The sequence below is a fragment of the Phaethon aethereus genome (genome assembly GCF_964289735.1).
Source record: "Phaethon aethereus genome assembly, chromosome: 1".
NCBI lineage: Eukaryota > Metazoa > Chordata > Aves > Phaethontiformes > Phaethontidae > Phaethon > Phaethon aethereus.
The window spans coordinates 135506427-135527416 of NC_138575.1; the positions used below are offsets into that span (position 1 = coordinate 135506427).

A 20990-nucleotide genomic window follows, 5' to 3' on the forward strand; every position below is an offset into this window, starting at 1 on the left:
GACACACTGCAGCTAAGAGGGAAGAATGTGACCAATACGTGTGCAATAGGCTACACAACTGCAAAATTCCATGCGGTAACATTGCTGTACATTTTCTCACACATTTATATTTAACATGTTCACAGGTAGGGCAAGCAGTCCAACTAACCTTTACAACACAACCCTGAGAAGTCTGCAAAAAGTTGTACACCCTGTTTCACCAGCTGCAAATTAATGTATTTCAAAGCTTGTTTTTCATACCACAAAGTACATAAAACCCTTTAAACATTTTTAACTATATTCTGGACCTTTACTTTTTCATTCATATATATGAAAACATACTAGAAGGGGAAAGCTGATATTTTTTACTGGCCATTAGACATCCTTATGTAGATAAATTTACTGGAAAGATTGCTAATCTTTAGTATACTGACTGGCAAATCAATGAACAAAACCAGAATGCAGTTCTTTAAACCAAAAAAAGGTGACATGCTGTCACTATTTTCCCCAGAACGATGTTCTATCTGTACACGGTCTTCCATGACAGTGATTTGTGTTGTGGGGAGGAAACGCACATGCATCCTTTTATGGAAAAATATTTTCTTTTAAAAAATGAGGCAGATGTGCAACACAGTTGTGGAAAATTTATAGTTTAAGCTATTTAAAGCTGCTATGCAGCTTCCTGTACCACATAAGTCCAGTAGTTCTAAGAAAATACAGATATGGTAGAAAAAGTAAGAAAATTTTCACCACAAAACCAAATAGTTACCACCAACAGAGAAAGTTATACACAAAATATATCTCTCAATACAGTGTTTACACTTCATTTTAGTCTACAGATTCAGTGCCAGGAACAGGACTTGTGGAGACAGTCTTTTCGGAACTATTTGCCACATGTGATTCCACATCGGGTTGGATTCCTGGTTCCATGTCAGTGGGAGTTCCCAGCTCCTCGTGGGAATTGAGTGTGCAGGACTGCAACACCTGCACAGCTAGATCCACATCTGCTTCTCTGAGAGAAACCTGCTCCTTAAGGACTTCCACCTTCTCATTCAGCTCGTTCCTTTCTGTCTGAAGGGCCCTGCATAGCTTCTCCAAACGCTCCAGTTTTATTTGAAAGCCCTTGTATTCTTTATCTCTTACTGTTTTCTGAAGGACAAAAGAAAACAAAAGCTCTGTGATCCAACTGATTTTTTTTCCTTAAATTAACAAAAAGAATTGCCACTAAATCCAAATAATGGCAGCTACAGGAAGCAGAAGGGCATACAAGTGGGAAATCTACAATCCAGCAGCCAGTGCCGGGTTGGAAGGTACCGTACTCACAGCTCTCCTAACTAGCTCCTTAAAAGAACAGAGAAAGAGAAGCAGTGCTATAGCAGAACCTATATGACCTACTATAGTTTAGCAAGATCATACCCAATATACTTGAACTAGATATTAAACAGCATAGGCAGAACTACATGCCCATGGCCTGTGTGAAAATCGTTTTAATTGTAGTCCAGCAAGAGAGGAACTAAGTAACACCACCTTATGACCTCAAAAGCAGCAGCAGTGCATGAAAGTAACTGATCCCTTACACACTGGTTATTTCCTTCCCGTCAGTTTTGTATATTTAAAATAGACCTCTATTGCAGCACTGATTGAACTTTGCTCAGCATATTAAAATACAGTCAATTCATTCAGCTTGTATGATTTCACTCACATCCCACCAATTAGCGAGCAAGAAAAGATGATGCTGAATTTTTTGCATGTCATGAATTTAGATTTATATAGCATCTTTTTATTTCCCATGTTTGAGGAGGACAGTACCATTTACACAACAGAAAACATATGGCATACAATCCAAGAAGAAGCTACTGTGTATTACTTCCAAGTCTCTAAAACTGAAAAACTGTATGAAGTTCTCTAGGATACAGACTCTAGTTTGGCCATACTGCTGCTTAAAAGATAATTACCTCTTCAGCCATTTGCAGAAGAGCCTTGTTGTTGTTCTCCCATTTTGTACGCCACACTATGGTTTCCTTTTCCAGTTTCTTAATCTTCTTTGTCATCTACAAAAGATAAATAAAAGACAATTTTGTGGTTTGCATTGCAATGTAGGTAGGTTTACATGACGAATTCAACTTCTTAGTGTTACTTTCCAAGTCCAGTTTGAACAAATTATTTTACAGAAAAGTCTTTCTGCAGAAAATCAACCCCACAAATACAAATTCTGCATTCAGAGAAAACAAGCCTGATTCTTAGAAGAGACTCACAACCTTCAAGTACAACTAAAAAAAAGCTCCAGGAAAATAAGTTTTAAAACATAAGCACAGCCAAAAAGACTGAGAAGTATTGTGTGCCTCTGAAAAAACACTGAAATGGGGATTTTGATACTATGCAAGTATGTCAAAAACCAGAAAAAGCCTACATTTCCTTCCATAATATGACAAATTCTTACGCCCTATCTTATGATCCAAGTTGAACGCCAAAATAATCCATACATTTTCAGAAGGCAAACACTGTTACAAAATCTAAAACGCATCCCACTAAAAGCATGCACTTTTATATTACTTTTTATGAAATCAAGTAATGCTTTATAGCAGTACCTTCTCCATCTCTTGCCTGAAAGTTGTAAAGAGTTCATTACTTTTTGCCATGGTGGTCTGGAATTCTTCAAACTTATCCATGTAAAGAGAAAGCTGTTGAGAAAGAGGCAGGAACATCAATCTGAACAGCTGTATACAAATACAAAAATATTAAGGTACAAGAGAAAATTAAACTCAAAGTAGTAGATGATGAACTTTCTTTTTTATACTATCCTATGATTCCCATTTGAGGACGATGCAGAATTTGTCTGAAAAACACACTATTCAAACTATATATGAAAGCAGAGTTCTATGTTTATAAAAAGAGTAATATATTCTGAAGAAAAAAAGGATATTATGTTTAATAAAATGTTGGAAGACACCACAGATCATCACTATGTAATTTTTCCTTCCCAAGTAAAAAAGAAGTCTGCGTACTTTAATATACAGGAAATTCATCACATGGTTAGTGAAATTCAACTTAGAAAAGACCTACCTTTCCACCTTAACAAGCCAAAGCTAACAACCAAGGCTGGGATAAAATAAACATGATTGATTCCAGAAATCGAAATACACATTTACAACCCATGAAGTCTGCCCAGTGAGCAAAAATCGTGGAAAGTGAGTAGTGACAAGGAATTAATAGTGAAAAACACTACATTTTAACAAGTGAAGAACATTAACATTCAATGATAGAAAATTTTCTTGCCCTGCACCATAAGGACAATCATCAAGAAGGAACTGCAAAATATGTTAATTTACATAGTTTCGCCCCCCCAAAAAGGTCGTGCTTCTTATTAAAAGAAGTTATACTATCAGTGTTGTGATTTGATGTTCTGAGGATACATGACCATTTACTAGTAACTTCTTACTCTATCTGAAGAGTAATCGGTTCTCTCAGTTCTTATGATGGGGGTTGCAGGACAATACAATTCAGAGCACAGAAATATTGTATTTTTGTCTAATAGTAGAGGAAGTTTCATAACAGGAATTAGCCTGCCTTTACAACAGTAGATCAAGACCCTCTGCTATTATTGTGCCTGAACTTCATAGCTCATCTTATTCAACAAAAAAAAAAGTTGTCCCCAGGAAACTACAAACTATACCCATTGTTACTATTAAAAAGCATAACAAAAATGCAGTGGGATTTTAAATAAAGGGTAACCAACTTGAAAAAAATCATAAAAGACTAAGTGCAGCAAAAAAACATTTGGGAAAAATCTGGATATTAACGAGTCCAAGTCATTGGACATCCCAAGGAGGGTGTGTGCGTGCAATTACATTTAACTACACACATACACACACGCTTTAAATACAACTGTAAAAGAATTAGGTACAGTAAGTATGAAAAAAGCACATGAAACAGAGCTTGCAAGGAGACTTAATACAAAACCGACAGCAAGAGGTATACAATGAAAGGAACAATTACTGCTTCTGAGCTACTATGATGTCGGCTGAACCTACCATTTCCCTTTGCCTTACATGCTGAGCTCATGTGTGGCCAGTGACTGCAGGTGATCCAGAACCACAGCACAAAAATTGGAGACTATCTCTCCACTCTCAGAGAGGTTTTTGCTGTAGCATTTACAGCAAGAAAACAATTTGAAGATGGCAATTTTCTTTGTGGACAGAGACACTCAGTTTTAGGTTACTAAACCTGAGTAACTACAAGGATAAGCATGACATTGCTTGCTCCCAATCCTCCACAACAGGACAGGACTGAAACAGTAAGGAACAAAAACCTGCATGGGTAAAAATCCCCACCCAACTCTTTAGAGGCACAAGGGCCTCTGGTCCTTAACAGCTATAAAAGATAAAAACACCTCTGGAAGAGAGAACAATAGTTTCAGAGGAATGGTAAAGAAATAGCCAGAATGAATAGATTCTTAACCTTTCATATATTCTAGCCTTAGTACTATGAACACTATTAATTTAAAAGGTGGTAGATATTAATCTTGAGGTGGTAGATGCCCCATCCCTGGAAACATTCAAGGTCACGTTGGATAAGGCTCTGAGCAACCTGATCTAGTTGATGATGTCCCTGCTCACTGCAGGGAGGTTGGACTAGGTGGCCTTTAAAGGCCCCTTCCAACCCAAAGATGCTATGGTTCTATGATTCTGAAAGGATACTAACTCCAGCAATCCAATGTTTAGCACCTTCCAGTAACAGTACTAAACAGCAAATACAAAGTGTCAAGTTTTTACAATTTATACTTCACTATTGAAGTTACCTACTGGAAATTAAATGTAAGACTTAAAAAAAAAAAAGTACTTTTCAATAAGTAGTATATTTCATCTAATGAATCACAACGTGTAGGTTTTTTTCATATGTTGTTATGTTCACTACAATCACAAATCTCTTGCCGTTTTTTCAGATGATTGTTATTGAAGAGCACTCCCATTAAAAAAAAATACCTGCTGCTTCAACTGAGCTTCCTGTTGCTTCATCTGTTCACATTTGTGTCTGGATTCAGTAGCTTCTTTTAGCAGCTAAAAAAAGCAGAAAGCCATAATGAAGGAAGTACTCCCAAGAATGGCTTATAATGAAATATGAACAAAGGTTATCATCATCTAAGGGCTGTTCAACCATGTTTTCTCACACGACTTTTTCATTACCACACCGTACTTTTATATAAGATGTAAAGCATGTGCTGGCATGCAGAAATTACTTTTATTGAGACATTTTTCTAATTGGTAGCATGAGTCAATGTTTCTATTTCTGTAGCAAGTTTGAACTGCTAAGTTTGTACGAGCAGTTCATTAATGAACTATATGTAATTTAAGTGTTTTGTAACCTCTCTAATTTATTTTCCACCTCCATTTCTCCAGTTGCTAATATTACCTTTACAAACTGGTTCTGTTTCGCTTCAACTTGACACCATTTTGTAGATTCATCTTTAAAGATATTTTCATCAGCTTATGATTCCAAAATTATGTTTTAATAATACAGAACAATCCAACACTGGATAATCATTAAGATTATACAGGAAAAGCAAGGCTTTTGCCTAGAAGTTTATGCCCCTTATGTATCTGTAAAAAATCTTCACCTAAGTATTATTTTTTAACTGGAAGCTAACTTCTTAGAAGACTGCAAATAAATTGCTGATTATCAATATAAAAATAAAACATCAGGCATAGTTCCAGGGACCGATAGTTCAGAAAAGCATACACTTTATTCTCCATTTGTTATTTCCTATAGCATAAACACAGAAGTTACAACCACAAAAGAGCAAGAAAGTACCTTTGGTGTTTCAGCTCAAGACGTTTCTCAGTCTAAGAAAAGTCTAAATGAAAACCAGCACATTTGCTGAGAAAATGCAAACAGTAACATTACTTGCCTGTGAATATGGACATTTGTAGGTATCATACACGCATACACAAAACTTAAATCTCAGCCTTGATGTTGAAATCTATCCTAACTTTCAAAAGACAGGCCGCTCAGTTTGCTGTATTTGCTTTAAATCATGAAAAATCTGGGTTGGTCGGTTTTGTTATTTCTGTTAACATACATAGAATTCACTTACAAACTCCCTTTCTCGCTGATGTTTTTCCTCTGCTTCTTTAATAAGTTGGGTAGTTTGCTGAAGTTTGGCATCCACAAGTTGCTGCTGCAGTTCTTTATGTTTGAACACTTTATCAATATGCTAAAGGAAGAACGAAAATTGTGTTAGTCAAATATAAACAGTGCACTGGTCAATTAAGGTTAAGTGTACGTGTATGGAGATGCATATTGTTTAGAAGTTTCATGCAAAAGAAAAAGCAGCAAAAGACTGTTTTACATGCTTTTTTCCTCCCATTATTGCCATATATTGTATCTACACTTTTTTTGTCTTTCATGGAAGCCAGATGCTTATTTTGTTAAACTGGTACAACACTGTCAGTCACTTCACACCAGGCATTTCAAAAGTCCTGTAACAAGCAGTCTACATCCTTTATTCTAAAGCTAGTGTATCTACCTCTAATCCTAACTGTATTTTGTTACATCTAAAAGCTCTAGTCCTCATAATTTAAAAAACTCAAAACGAGCAAGGTTTGCAACAGTAGTTTATTTGGCTGATGAAATTCCACAAATCATTGAATTCTGCACTCTTACTTCCACCCGTAAAGTAGCGTAAGGCAGCTTCCTTACCTTTTCTCTTCTCCAAACTATCTTGTGGTAGCTACAAATATTCCATGAGTGCAAAAGGTGGCGAACTAGAGTCTACAGAGAGCTTTCTAACTGATCCAGACTAAAAAAAAAAAAAACCCTAACAAAACCAATTGAGAAATTATATTCCAAAACTCCTAGGTCAACTAAGAATTAAGTAATCTTAGCTGTAGAACTCATTGAAGCTTAGTTCTCTTTGACAAGGAGAATTGGCTGTTTTACATTACTGTAGCTTAGACTGGCTAGCTCACATACTTGTGCCAATTAAAGCTAGCTCAGTTAGCCCTCAAATACAGTCATTTCCATGACACCAGTCCAAATATATTCTTAAAGCACGATAGCTTATTTTGATTCTATGCCAAGAGCTACATACACAAAAGTGCTTGCCAAAACCCCCCAACCTTAATGAACCAAAACAAATAAGACTGAGAATAACTCTTATACCCCATCCCATTATAACGTGAAATTACAATTTAGAAGAACTTCAAATATCAGTAGGTATTTATGATGAAAATAACCTTTGGAAGCTATTTAGTCCACTCAAAATAGGGTCAACTTCAAAATCTGATCAGGTTCTTCACACCTTGCCCAGTTGACTTCTGAATACCTCTAAAGACAGAGATTCCACAATCTTTGGATAAGTTATTTCTATTCGACCGCTTTCACTGTGAACGATTTTTTTCAACGCATCTTGAATTTAGATATGCAAAACCAGACAGGAAAGGCAGAGAGCAGGCCAAACAGCTACTTAAGTTTTTACAGTAATGAAGTAAAAAGAATAATTTAAAAAATATATATGATCGCTGTAAAGTATTAGGGTTTTTTTCTCTCCTTTAAATAATTATCTGATCCTTACAATCAAGGAACTAACAGAATCCCATTAGAAGCATAGTGTAAGCACCTCTTCTCGCAATGCATACTGTTCAATGAGTTTCTTCAGTTTTTCCCCCAATTCAATATTTTCCTGACGGAGCTTGGCATTATGTATATCATGCTGTTCCAGTTGAGCTTGAATTTCATTCAGCGTAATCTGGAAGTGTGCAGTTGCTTCCTTACGTCTTTCTTCTTCTTCACGCGCTTGCTGCATGTTTTCTTCCTTTTATGAGAGAATATTAACACGTTCAAGCCAAACCATACACCTTTTCATATTTTTTCAGTCAGAAACAATGGTGGTAATTAACTTCTGGACCTTTTCAAGTTCCAGAGTTAATGTAAGCCACAATCATGATATGCCATGCTGACTACCCATACAAAGTGCATGGAACAAAGAATGTAGAGATCCAAAACTTTTAGAGAATCTTGTCCTTACTACTATCAACATTACTCAGAGGCTGGTATTACAAGATGCTACATGAATACCTTTGCAATAAGAATTACCCAGATGTTAAAAACAGCAATGATACTGTAACGAAATTTCCTACAGTGATCACAGATAAGAATATCTTCGCTGTCTTCCATCTCACTCCCATCCATTATATTCTGACAGAATTAAGCCTTTTTTGATACCCTGCCATTTCATGCTGCTGCTGTTTCACTTGTACTATTCTTCCCTGTAGTCATCAGCACTACTCCCAGAAACAAATATGGCAAGATCAAATATGGCAAGATCACATACAGCAAGTACTACGATCTATGAACCAGTTTGAGGGGAAAAAAAAATTAGTTGAACTATGCCCATATTCTTTACCTTAAAATCAGGTACGCTTACACCACATGCCACTCATCTTCTGCAGGTACAGGTAAAGGGCAAAGTGGTAAGTAAAAAGCAGCAGTCTTGATTTGAAGCAGTAATCAATAAGTAAGATTTCCACCACCACTGGCACTGTAATTTATGTAAATAAACTAACCTTCAAAGTCTTGTTATGACGCTGAAGTTCCCGACACAGAGATTCCAGTTTGCTACGTGCCAAAATGGCCTTGCTATGCTCACTCTGCAAGTGGACTTTCTCCTTCACAACTTGTGCTTGCTTCTTCTGAAGTATCTTCATCTGCTTTTGAACATTCCGGCTCTCCTCCAACTAACATTAGAGAGTGTACTTAGTAAATAAACATAGGTGAAACTACCTTTATGCAACTAGATTAGCAGACTGAACAAACTTTTAAACATTTCAGATGGAAGCAAGGAAGTCAAATAATTTCATTAAGACCCCCAAGTTGATCTTAAAGAGAAACTCCCATCATCCTACAGACAGTTCTAAATGTGTAAGGACAAAAGACAAAAATATACAAATTCCAACTTAAATATTTGCCTTTGAGGAACAGGGACCATGGAGCTGTTGACCATGGGCTATCAACTTGCATTCAGCTACCAGGGTAGCTGAGCCCTGAGAAAGGAGGATGTGGCAGATACAATTAAAAGCCAACTCAGACTGGCTTTTCAACACGTCACAACTTTGTCCACTCTCTTATCTGTAAGGCACACAGCTGTTCATCCAACAGGTCTTGTTTCTACTATCAAAAAGAAAAACCCACTGAACCATGTACAGAGTTCTTTCTTGTCAGCAGGAGGTCATACCAAAGGAAGCAGTACTTGATAAAAGTTTGTAAAATGCTAAGGCATTTCAGAACAGAACAGATACAACCAGCAGCCCTGACAAATCAAGTAAAATACTATTAAAGCTGCACAGCTCAGGCTTTGATGATTTAAGAGATCTGTAGTCTCAACCATTTGAAACAAATTTTTTATTCTATTTCCTTTAGGCTGTTTAGATGGTAGGTGACAGCATTAAACTTTGTATATAGTGCTGACTTCAAAATCTATCCTATGAACACCCCATGAACGGAAGTTTCTTGCATTAGCTAGTTGAGAGTAAGTCCCATTATACATGATTTTTGGGCTCCCCAAGAAACCATATTATTTAGAGTCTGTTCTATCATAAAGAAGGTAACAATGTTAAGTGTAACACTGCTCCTTATTAGACAGTGCCTCAGCCTTGGGACACCACAGGAAAAGAAGGCTGGCAATGAGGAACATCACCATGACAGAGAAGAATATAATGTTGGTTTTCTGAAAGAGCTCAAAATAATGCTGAAGCACAGAAGAAAGATAAATAAAGTTAAGGACCTCCATGACAACAGTACATTAAATGTATATTTAATCTCTTTTAGCAAAAAAGGAGTGTTAAGGAAATGTTTTGATATCCAAACGTAAAAAGCCCTTTTCTTGGGTGGCCAGAAGAAAAACGCTTCAAGTGGCTGTGCTGTTTGCATACCTATGAAACTTCAGGTCTGTAAAAGCATGCCAGTGTGAGATATATCACCAAGGATGGAAACCTTCCTGCATCACAAATTGATCTCCTGATAGATTCCAAATTAGGAAAAAAAAAAATTGTGGAAGATCTTTTGCCAGGAGAGAGGCATTCCTACCTTTATTGTACAGTCCTTTTCATGAGACACCACTGAAAAACCTGACAGTGAGCTTTAAAGATGATGAATCTTTAAAAAAAGAAAAAAAGCATTGTAGGTGCACTGTCATAAACAGTTCAAACCTCTGCTGGCATTAAAGCTGACACCTATGCCAGTGGATCACCACCACTATCGTGAAGAAAAGAATGTATCTTAAAAGGAACACCTAACTAACAACCTAACCACCTAAACTTTTAAAGGGGAACAGAGTATCTAAGACTCATTCCGCTAAAAGGGAGCTACTGTTACACCCAGACAAGCTCCTACCCAACTTCCCAGCAGTTCTGAGCGTCATGGGGAAGGCAACTGGTTCTCTAGGAGGGTGACTACCTGTGGACTGTGAATGCTTAATCTACCTATAGACTACGGATCCTCTCCTGGGAGGGGAAAAAACGTAACATGAACACATCTCTTCCGATTGTCAAGTTTCTTGAAGGAAATTACAATTCATTGGGTCTAGCTGTTCCCTAATTGTTTTGAGATCTTTCCTTCAAGAAGAAAACTCAAAGTGAAGATGGTGCAGACTCTCTTCTTTCTGTAGAAGTGAGGAATTCATGCCAACCTAGCTCCTCATGCAGGCCATCATCACCACCACTGTGATTTGACATGGGAGCTGTTCGCTCAAATAGAAAAGGCATCACATGCACAAGCAATTGCTCATAAGAACTAACACATTTACTGCATTTTTCTCTCACAACATCAAAGCTAATTTTTAGGTGGGCTGCCCACCCTTGAGTTGCACTATGGAAGTATTGTTTCTCATTTAAGTGAAAGTGACTTCTTAGAGAAGCTACCTGTTTTGAAGGAAATTAACTCGTGAACAAGAGTGTGCATGTGAGACAGAACAAGGAAAACAAAGCAAAACCATAACAGACCTCCAAGGAGGACTCAGGATTTCCTAAACAGAACTAATCTAAGTCTATTCTTAAATAATTAGCATTGCCTCTGTGAGTAAAAAGACTACGTGCTAGCTCATCCTCAACAGTCTGGAAACATTATTAATCTCAAAGGAAAAACAAATTTATTTCAGAGGAGTTATGCCATGTTGTGCAGCCCTTATGTCATTTTTCAGAAACATTTTCATATATAATACACCGACATCTACAGAAAGCAAATCTTAATAGCTTGAAAAAAGCATAAGTTATCTCTTTAGTTTTGTATTCATTTTATATCTACAAATATGGTGGGAAACCATACACACAGTATTTCCAGTCTTTCCATTCTGGTCTGTCCCTATCTCAGAATGAACCAGCAAAGCATTTTTGCCTCCAGTCATGTTTTAAAAAGTCAACTTATGAGCCTCTTTTCCCCCAAGTTTTGCCATCAATTAATTTAGAAAGTAAATTATCATTTCTCCTACTTGGAGTCGGAATGCACTTAGTCAATTACTGCTAACATTTTGCCTTTCTGGTTTGTTACTGAAGAAAGGTATACTTTTCTATCCATTCCTTTGCATGATCAGAAAGCACAAAGCAAAATTAAACCTACATCTTTCCAAATTCCCCTACCCCCCCAAATCACTAAAGAGTTAAGTATAACTGATCTTTTTTTTTTTTCCAAACCTCATTACCACAGTATGTTCTTTCCCTTTATCCTAAAAGGTATAAATTATAAAATGCTAGCACAAAAGCATTATCAACAGACAAAACCTAAGACAATAATTAGTCCCAAAAGAAACTCTTAGCTTTTCTGTTAATCCTAATGTTATGCTTCAGCACCAAGTTATCAAAAAGTTATCATAACCTATTTCTCCTTTGGATTTAGGCAGTCATGTAGAAGTGAAATGACTACATGCAAGTTTGGCTGAAGCAATACTCATAATAAGCCTGAGTGTTCTTTTTTATTTCCTACCAACACTGTGTAACATTCAAAATTGTTAACTGTCCTGTATTAGAAGTTCCTGCATTCCACAGTTAATATTAACACATGAATAACTCCTGCTATCTTTACAAATTACTTACCAGATCAGCATACTTCTTGCACAAAGCTGCCAGCTTTTCCTCTGGAGTAGAAAGTGTGTTCAAGGCTTGCATTAATAATAGCACTTCTTTTCCTATGAATTGAATGAAAGACAACCATATTGAGAAAAAACATACCAGAAAAGCAGCCTGTTTTTTGAAGTAAAACATAGAACCATGAGAAATTAGTGTAAGTTAAGTTGTTCTCTGGTTTGATGACTGCATAATCCAAATGGATGACAAATGGGAGATCACCCACAGAATAAGAATAAATTCATCTTGCCTACATGCCATTAAACAATTTGGGTAGCAAAAGTTACTTTAATCTTAAAACCACAAAAATATTTTGTTTTACAGTTTATAATAACATAGAGAAAAAGAAAAAAACAAAGCAGTGACATTTAAAAGGTTAAGTTTTACTAATAAAGGATATTCCCACAAGTGTTTTTAATACATCTTTGGAATTTAAATATTAGCAGTGCTTTGGTAGCATTGAACACCACAATCCCAAATTTAAAAGTTAATCCAACAACTGGAAAGTTAAAAAAGCTGATCAGTGATTACTGCATTATTATTATTATAGTTCCTGTAAAAATAGCCTTACCAGCGGAACGATTCCTACATATGCATTAAGAACTGTCTTTTCCTAAGCAGAAGTACACACTTTCTCAGAATATTCTGTCAAAGATGACAAGTTTTGGCTACAAAGTAAACTTGAGACAAAGGCAGAGAAAATGCATGGCTATTTTACAAAAATATTAAAGCCATTCAAAAATCAAAACACCAAAGAGAACATACCCAAAGTCTTCTCTTTGTGTTTTTCACTCTCTGGATCTTGTTGGCCATCAGGTGGATCAGTACGAGCTTCTTCTCTCCCAGGAGTCTCCTCACGAGACTCCTGAGAGCAGCACGTGGACACCAGGTGCTTTCTGTTCTTTGTGATATATTCAGCTTCTTCCAATGCGCCCGTGTTTTCCAGGCCGCAACAGTTGGACTGCGCATGCTGCAACGTCATATCAGACAACTCGCTGCACTTGCTGTTCACCAGCTGATCCTGGTTATTCATTCCCATCTCCTGAGATCCAGCTTCTTCCATTGCACCACCAACCAACTTGAGAAGGGAAAGGAAGTAGAAGTAAACAGTCAAGCAACTGTATTTAAAATGGAAACTTCCACCTTTCTTTTGCATGGCCAAATAAGAGTAAAATTCCACTGTTATTCAAGTTGATACTCACTGTTGTTAAGACAGTATATAAATAACTGCACACAGAATGAGCCTAAAGAGTGATGAAGAAAACAGCACACAACAGCCCAAAATCTTAATTACTCAACTTCGATACTTGGTCATTACAAAAATGTTTATACTCTAGAAATTAAAAGTTCACATGGAAATATGTTGTTAAATATCCCAAACTAATTGGCTATCATCTCAGCTTTTAAAGCACACAATCGTCGATAAAAACATGTCTCCCTCATAGTTCTTAAAAATGCATCTCACAAGTGAACATCAAATACACTAAATCTAAAACTCAACAAGTTTAACTAGCTTTATGCACTGTTACTTGAAAAATAGGGTACAGAAATTGAGACAGGAGGACACCATTATTAAAAACAACTTTATTACATATCAGTTTCAGAAAACTGGAAGGTATCATTTTTAAAATAACTCAAAAGACATACTCTGGGCGGGGGGTGGGTGGGGTGTGTGTGTGCGCGCATGCGCGTGGAAATTAACCTGCTAGGAAGTCTAAAGAAAAAATCTACGATTTTTAACAATGCATTGTTTCTACTCAAGTAAACAGAAGCTTCTTGAAAGATTTCTTAAACCCCAAAACGTTTAATCATTTAACCAAAAAGTTAAACATCACTAGTTGTTTTAACACTTGCAGTGATATCCATATTTCGGAGCAGAACACCTGTTGATACCACTCTATAGCTTTATTAAGCAGCTACCAGGCTCTTCTCTCAATCACCTGAACAACATTCTCAATTTCTAGAAACATTTAAGACTGATGAAAACTTCAAGGGTGTTTGGTTGGGTGGTTTTTTTCTTGTTACAGCACAGAGGATGGGACTCAAGAGAACACTTGGAGGTGACTGGGTATTTTTCCTCCTGTCCATTTGCAGTCCCACTATACAATGTGGATACATAGTTAAAAGTGTGATAAAGCAGTGTTGAACTCGCTTTACTGCCAAAGTGAAGTGATCTTCTCACTGATTTACTTTCAGTAAAAGTAATTTTCCTTAAAAAGTCACAAGGAATGATAAACAGGGCTTGTTTATATGCCGAGTCATGCTGTTTAAGCACAAATTAATTTCAGATTATCTTATAGTTTAATATTAAAAATGCGCAAATTCTTAAAGCCAGGATTTTGCACTGAGTTTTATATTCTGCACAGATGGATCGTTTTCCTCTTCAAATTATATTAGCCAACATCAAAGGACTGCAGACAACACTAATGATATATCGTGAGGTATATTTCAACTCCCAATTTATTCAGCATGCTTGGAAGAGTTATTTAAAAATCATTAAACAAATAAGCATTAATATTGTAAAAAATATGTAACAGCTTAGTTGTTCTCTATACTTAGAGCAAGTTAAACCTTTAAACATTATCTCTAGGCAGTTTCATTCTTGAGAAGATGGAATTCATACAATACCATTCATGAACGACAATAAGCTTTTTAACTGCAAACAATCTGTACAGATATTAAGGAGCAACTTTTGACTTATCAAGGAAGATTCACTTTGCACCGCTCTTTACACATGTGGAAATGATGCACCTGCTTTATGGACAAATATAAACACACTGCAGTTTTATCATTCTCCAATCATGTCAGGCAGCGTACTTAATAAATGCCTGAAAAAGTAATGCAGTAATAAAATTACTGCAACAACTAACCAACCCCAACATTTAACAGTTGACTTCTTAGAGCTGTAAAATGCGTATTTTTTTTCTTTAGATTGTCTTAAACTGTGGGGCTTCCACGGGCATAGCGAGGGTTTACCCACCCAAGTTTAGGGTCAGCTAAACAAACAAGAGATGCTTCTTAAAAAAGGATGAGAGATGTGAGAACAGCAGAGCTCACTTAAACTTTTTGTAGGTACCAATGGTTGAAACTGTGGCACAGATCTCCCCTAAAAAAACATGATTCATATAGAAGCTGAAGATACTCTGGCACATTACATTCACAAAGACACGAAACATCAGAGGTATCTGAACACAACACAACACCAGAGTAGAACTGCAGTACCATCACAACAGCTGAAACTTGCAGTTTTTCCATCACATAGAATGCTTACAACTGAAGATACTTACGCCTAAGAAGTCTGGCAAAAGGCAGGGAAAGTCTGCTCTAAACTCAAAGTTTGGGTCTGGCACAGTATTTCCAGACTTTCTGAAATCCATAAACAGACTCAAAATTTTCTGTTTGAAAGCAGAGCACAAAATTGCCAGGAACTCCAAGCAGCAGCTGAGAAGGCCTGACTGGCTGTGGTTACACACTGAACAGCAGCAGTGCCCCGACAGCTCTCTTGCTATCATTTCATACCCCTTTTTCATACCCGACTCCATTGTGCTAGCAACAACATTCATGCAACTTGTTCTAACACAATTTACAGCCAGTTCAGTACCTCAACCCAGTTCACTGCACAGCAATAGGCAATCCTGCCAAGCAGAAGCGCTAGCACGATGGTGGGAAAGAAGCCAAAGCACAGGAGTCACTAGGAAAAAAGTCAGTCTGATCACAGCCAGAGCATAGGGAACTAAACAAAAAATACCTTATCCTCACCACAGGTATGTAGTTTAACACTGACTACTGAGGTACTGGAACACCGTCAGCAAGACGACGTTCATGACAAGCACTGCTTCAAATTTAGACAACCCAGAAATTTTCACTGTTTTTCATCTGAGAAAATTCTGACATTTCTGGGGAAAAGAAGAACAACTACTGGCAGGGACATTCATGTGGCTGTAAGTCACAAAATGCCCACCTCCACTAGCAAACCATCATAGTAACCTGTCAGTTCAGAGCTGGCAGTTAACATGGACATTCCAAAGCATCTGGAAGTTTCACAGAGTGAACACCACCACCTCGTTAATTCAGTGGAGCTTTTTGTAGAAGTCAAAGTAGGTGTCAGTCCAATTCGTTACTGACAATAATAATTTCTGAACTCTTGAGTATTCTCTATCCTTCACTCTCATCCTCCAAAGTCTAACAGAGAAATTCTTTCAAGTTGTAGTCCGTAAGTTCTAGCAAAACTGACAGGAGTGGCACGACCTACTAAAATTCTAATGTTTTTAACCTATTTTAGAAGGTGCTTGTTCTTCATTTTAAACAGAAAAGTCTGTTATTGCCTGACGGGGCCACAAACACTAATAGCTAGATGAATTCCTGATTACAACTAACAAATATTTTTCTACATTAGCTGTCACTTTAGATATTAAGAACATAAACAGAAGTCTAAACAGCCTTCTTACACTCAGTTTTATCCTTAAAACACTTTAACTACAGATGGTTTCAGATTTGATCTGTATCTAGCTTCAAGTTGGAGTATAGCAATAATAGACATCACATTGAGAATGTCAAGTACTAAACTGTATTAGTACCACTGAAATTGCCCCCTCCCCGCCCCCCTTAGAGCAACAATGCTCAGAACTACCCCAACTATTACCTCTATCTTTTCAAATGCCTGCTCATCAGACGAGTGAACTTCTCGGTTTAACATTCCAGCCACAACAGAGCACTTCCAACAGCACATTGTATAGTAGCGCTGATTCAGTACTGACTGAATAAAAACAAAACAAAACCACCCAAAGACTGAAATCACCACTACCTTTTCTAGCTGCTACCACGCACTCTCAGCTTCCAACCACCATGTTCTAACCAGCTTTAGTGATAGGTGTCTTATAATCCGACGGACCAGAATTAGATAGTTACCTACCTAGAAAGTTTTGCAATGAGAGACAAAAAGAGCATGTTGCACACATAATGTGCCACCTCTTGAGATCACTAGATTATTTATCAGAATTCAAAACTTTACTATTAAAAAATAAGACATTTGCCACCTACCTAGCTGTGAAGCCAGCTATTACAAGACGCTGACATTTCTGATTAAGCGTATCACCTTCAAGCTATCTAAGATAGAGTTACAGGCCAAGCAACTTGAGGATGCCTGTAGCAAAATTACTTGTAATATCACTCCTGCTCAGCCCAAAGTTTTTGTTCAGTCTTCTGCTCTGTTCTCTCAATTTGTATCTTGATCAAAAAAGGTGTACATCAGGAAAACTCTACCATACTTCACACCTAAAAGATGAAAGTACCAGATAGGTATCCTATTTGTGAAACTGGCTATGATCACAAGAGCCTAAGCCAATTTTCCTTCAAACAGCGCTGCTTCAGTAACATGTGCTGCACATAAGGACAAAACAGACACTGAGGCAGAACTTGTCCTACTGTGCCAAAACGTGTCATGAACACTTATTTTTTTTGCTCTAGTACCTACAAAAAGTCTGTAACATACAGTGCTACCTAAAATACGTTGTCCTTATTACCAGTACTACGCGTACTGAAGTATTTATATTTTATACTCCTGCACATACACATACTCAATCTTTCCATAAAACACCTGAAAACACCTCTCTGTACCTCTTAAAGGAAACTATAATTAGCAGCTACACCAACATCCTTTCTCTACTATATGTTAGCAAATTACCCTAAAAAAAAAAAACAACCCACAACGTAGTAACATTAATCTATCAAAACATCTCCTACATTCCCCATAATAGCAGTTGGCCTGTATTGTGAAAAGACTCTTACAGCCTTAGCCTTTGGAATTGCTAATACTGTCAAAAAACATCCTGGAAGCTTTAGAACAAACATATGTACATAAACCAGATTTTCACAACTGTAAGACAACCTAAATGTACAAGCAAATACATAAGCATTTGCTCAGCATCAGGCTCCAGAAAAGACCATTTGAATAGCATCATTCCGCTGACTACATTTTCAAATCTATTGCACATGCAACTGGAATAAAAGCCTCATACTCCTTATCTTGACCAATTACATAAAAAAATAGTGTGGCAAAAAGTATGTCATATTTATCATAAATGTTTATGGTTTATAACAAATGCTAGGCTTCCTGCATCCCACAGGAACACTTACTTTGAAAACATGTAATATACTTTTCCTCAGCACAGATATTCAAGAAGACTTCATTTAACATAACTGTATTGTGCTCAAAATTGACCTGAAGTCATTCTTCGTAGTAACTTCATTTGTGACTTCTCCATAAAAAAGAGCCTTTTAGGATGTCACAAAATTTTAGTTTGAATTTTGTAACAGATGCATCTTCATCCACTGGTCTAGAAACAATAATTCAGGTGCTTGTGACCACAAGACTAGCTTATTGAGGTTATTTCTCCCTGCAATACTTCTCTATATTGTGTTCACTGACCTAAATGATCATGCAGTCTAATTATACCTTTCTGAAAACCTGATGGCCTCTGAGGTGGCTTGCCCACTGAACTAAGATCTTAACTGTGAGATCAGAAAGTAATTTCAAGCAAACATTTCACCTTGTTCTGTTATTACATTAAAAATTACGTACTATGCGCTCATTTGACTACTTTCAGAATACATGACTGAGGCACCTGCAGTACTGGTCTTTTTTAGTTTCAAGTCATCACAATGTTAGAAGTCACAACACAGCAGAAAAAAGATTAAAACACATTTACTTTGGAAACCTGTATTTTAATCTTTGTAAAAGTCAATACAGAGCCAGTGTTAATAGAATTCCACTATTAATACTGCTGGCCTTACATTCAAGATACGATCTTTGATATTGGTTCAGACACTTACATTCCCTCATGATCCCTGCTTATGGTCTTTAAAATTTTTTATGTTACCCTTCCCATGCTTCTTGCACTGTCTTTCTATGGCCTCATGACACAGAAGATATTCCTGCTTTTAAAAATTGCTTTTCTATTTACCTCAAATATAATCTCAAAGAAAAAAAAAGAGGTTGGGCTTGTATAATTTTTCTTCTTTGTGCTCTGAAAAAAGATTAGAAAGATCTCTTCCCTGTTTTATCTTAAAACATTAAAAAAAGACTTCCTGTAATTCTAGCAAAAATTTCACTGAAGGAACCCAAAGCTTAAATGGAAACTTTCAGTGCATTTATATGCATATCAAAGTGCTGCAGGTTTCACCAGCCCTTTTTTAATGCAAGGATCTGAGACAGGTGCTAATTAAGAAAACATTTAATATAGTATGAATCACTTCCACCAATGAGGTTTCACTTCCTCCTTACTATAAACTTAATAGTTTTCTAGTCACCCACAGTACGTTTCTGGAAAAAACAGGGTAGACAAGTTCTGAATTCCCAATGCAAACAGGTCACAAGGAACCTAAAAATAAAGAAGCTCCTGTATACCAAGGCAGGGGGATGGAAATCTGCAAGAGATTGCTGAAGGATTTTTAATTCACAAAAAAAGTTCAAAGTAAAATTTGCTTAATATTCCCATACACATTTCACATTTTAAAAAAATTAAATTTGACTGTGGGCATATGAAAAAAAAATTATGTTGGTTTGCCTCTTTTTTTGTTTTTAAAAACACATCATCATCATCATCTGCTTTTATAGCAGTTAAAGTTACTTACAAGCCACTTCCTAGTAAAAAACTTCATAAAAAACACAGCAGACAAAATGTTTTTTCATTGAGGACTCAGCTCCATAGCCTCCTAAATCTCTCTCTGACAGCCAAAATAAACAACCACCACCACAAAGTTACTATTTCTGGGATGTTGTATCCTTCACACCAGAGAAAAAAGCTACCACAAAAAAGCCACTTGAATTTATGTAAGGACACAGGATGAGATATTAAAGCAGCATATGAGATTACCAAAGCAATTCTGTCACTGTGTTGCTGATATCACATACAGTAGCTGAATTCCAGCACATTTTAGGTCGTTGCTGTTCGGTGCCCAAGAATGCATATTTTAGCCTTTTCCTACACGGATATACAACCACAAATTGCTGTAAAGCCACCGAGGACACCGCGACACCGTTGATTTCAGTGTCGTTCGGGCGGGGGGGGAGATAAAAAAGCCCATTTTTACCTATTTCGGAGCGTAAGGGAAGACTCCCGCCGCCCCGGCACCCCCACCGTGCCGGAGGCAGGCAGGGAGGCGAAGCCTGCGCTCCTGCCAGGCGTGCCTCGCACCTCAGCCACGCCGCTCGCACCGGCGAACGCCGATCGCCGGCGGCGCCCCGCACTGCCGGCGGGCGGGGGACAGGCGGTCCCGCCGGACGGAGCGCCCCGGGGAGGCCAAGAAAGGCCCCGACCCCGGCCCACGCCGCTCCCCACCCCCGCCACGGGACCCGCCACGTGCCGCCGCCCCCTACGGCCCGCCGCGCGCGAGGCAGGGACCGCCCCGCCCCCAGCGGGCGGCGAGAGGGGGTGTAAGCCACCCCGGTCCACGTAAGGAGAGAGCGGCTCACCGGCAGCGACGCCGAGAGCCCCCTCCCCGACACCCGCCTGCAGCCGCAGCAAGAGCTGCGGTCCCGAGGGAAGCGGCGCAGAGCCTGGCCTGCCCGGCGCAGGCTCTCGAAAGCGGGAGAGGCGGCGGGGGCACTGCCTGCCCCAGCCCCGAGCGCCCGGGCTGCCCGGCCGCGGAGGCCGCATGGGGACGGGGGAAGCGGGGAACGAGGCGCCACAAGCCGGCGCGGCGGGGAGGGGGAGCGCGCTTCCCCCGGGCACGACTGCGCACCGCCTCACCTCCGGGCTGCCGCTCGATGCCGCCGCCGCCTCCTCGCCGCTTTGGCTCTGGCGCCGGCTCCGTTCCGCCGCGCTGCCGCTGCTGCCTCCTCCGCGCGCTGCCTCCGCTCCGCGCGTCGCCATGATGTGACGGCAGCATCCAAACAAGCTG

The 20990-nt window shown here is 38.4% G+C and overlaps 1 protein-coding gene across 1 annotated transcript; it reads right to left on the reverse strand.

Annotated features, from left to right (window-relative positions):
• Positions 1-807: 807 nt before the first annotated feature.
• TXLNG (taxilin gamma) lies at positions 808-20962 on the reverse strand (the record flags this gene model as incomplete). Its single annotated transcript, XM_082012552.1, has 10 exons — positions 808-1128; positions 1935-2030; positions 2568-2660; positions 4962-5036; positions 6071-6190; positions 7595-7789; positions 8541-8711; positions 12060-12151; positions 12855-13167; positions 20840-20962. The coding sequence occupies 10 exons, from the start codon at positions 20960-20962 to the stop codon at positions 808-810; spliced, it is 1599 nt and encodes a 532-aa protein (XP_081868678.1).
• Between the last annotated feature and the right edge of the window lie 28 nt (positions 20963-20990).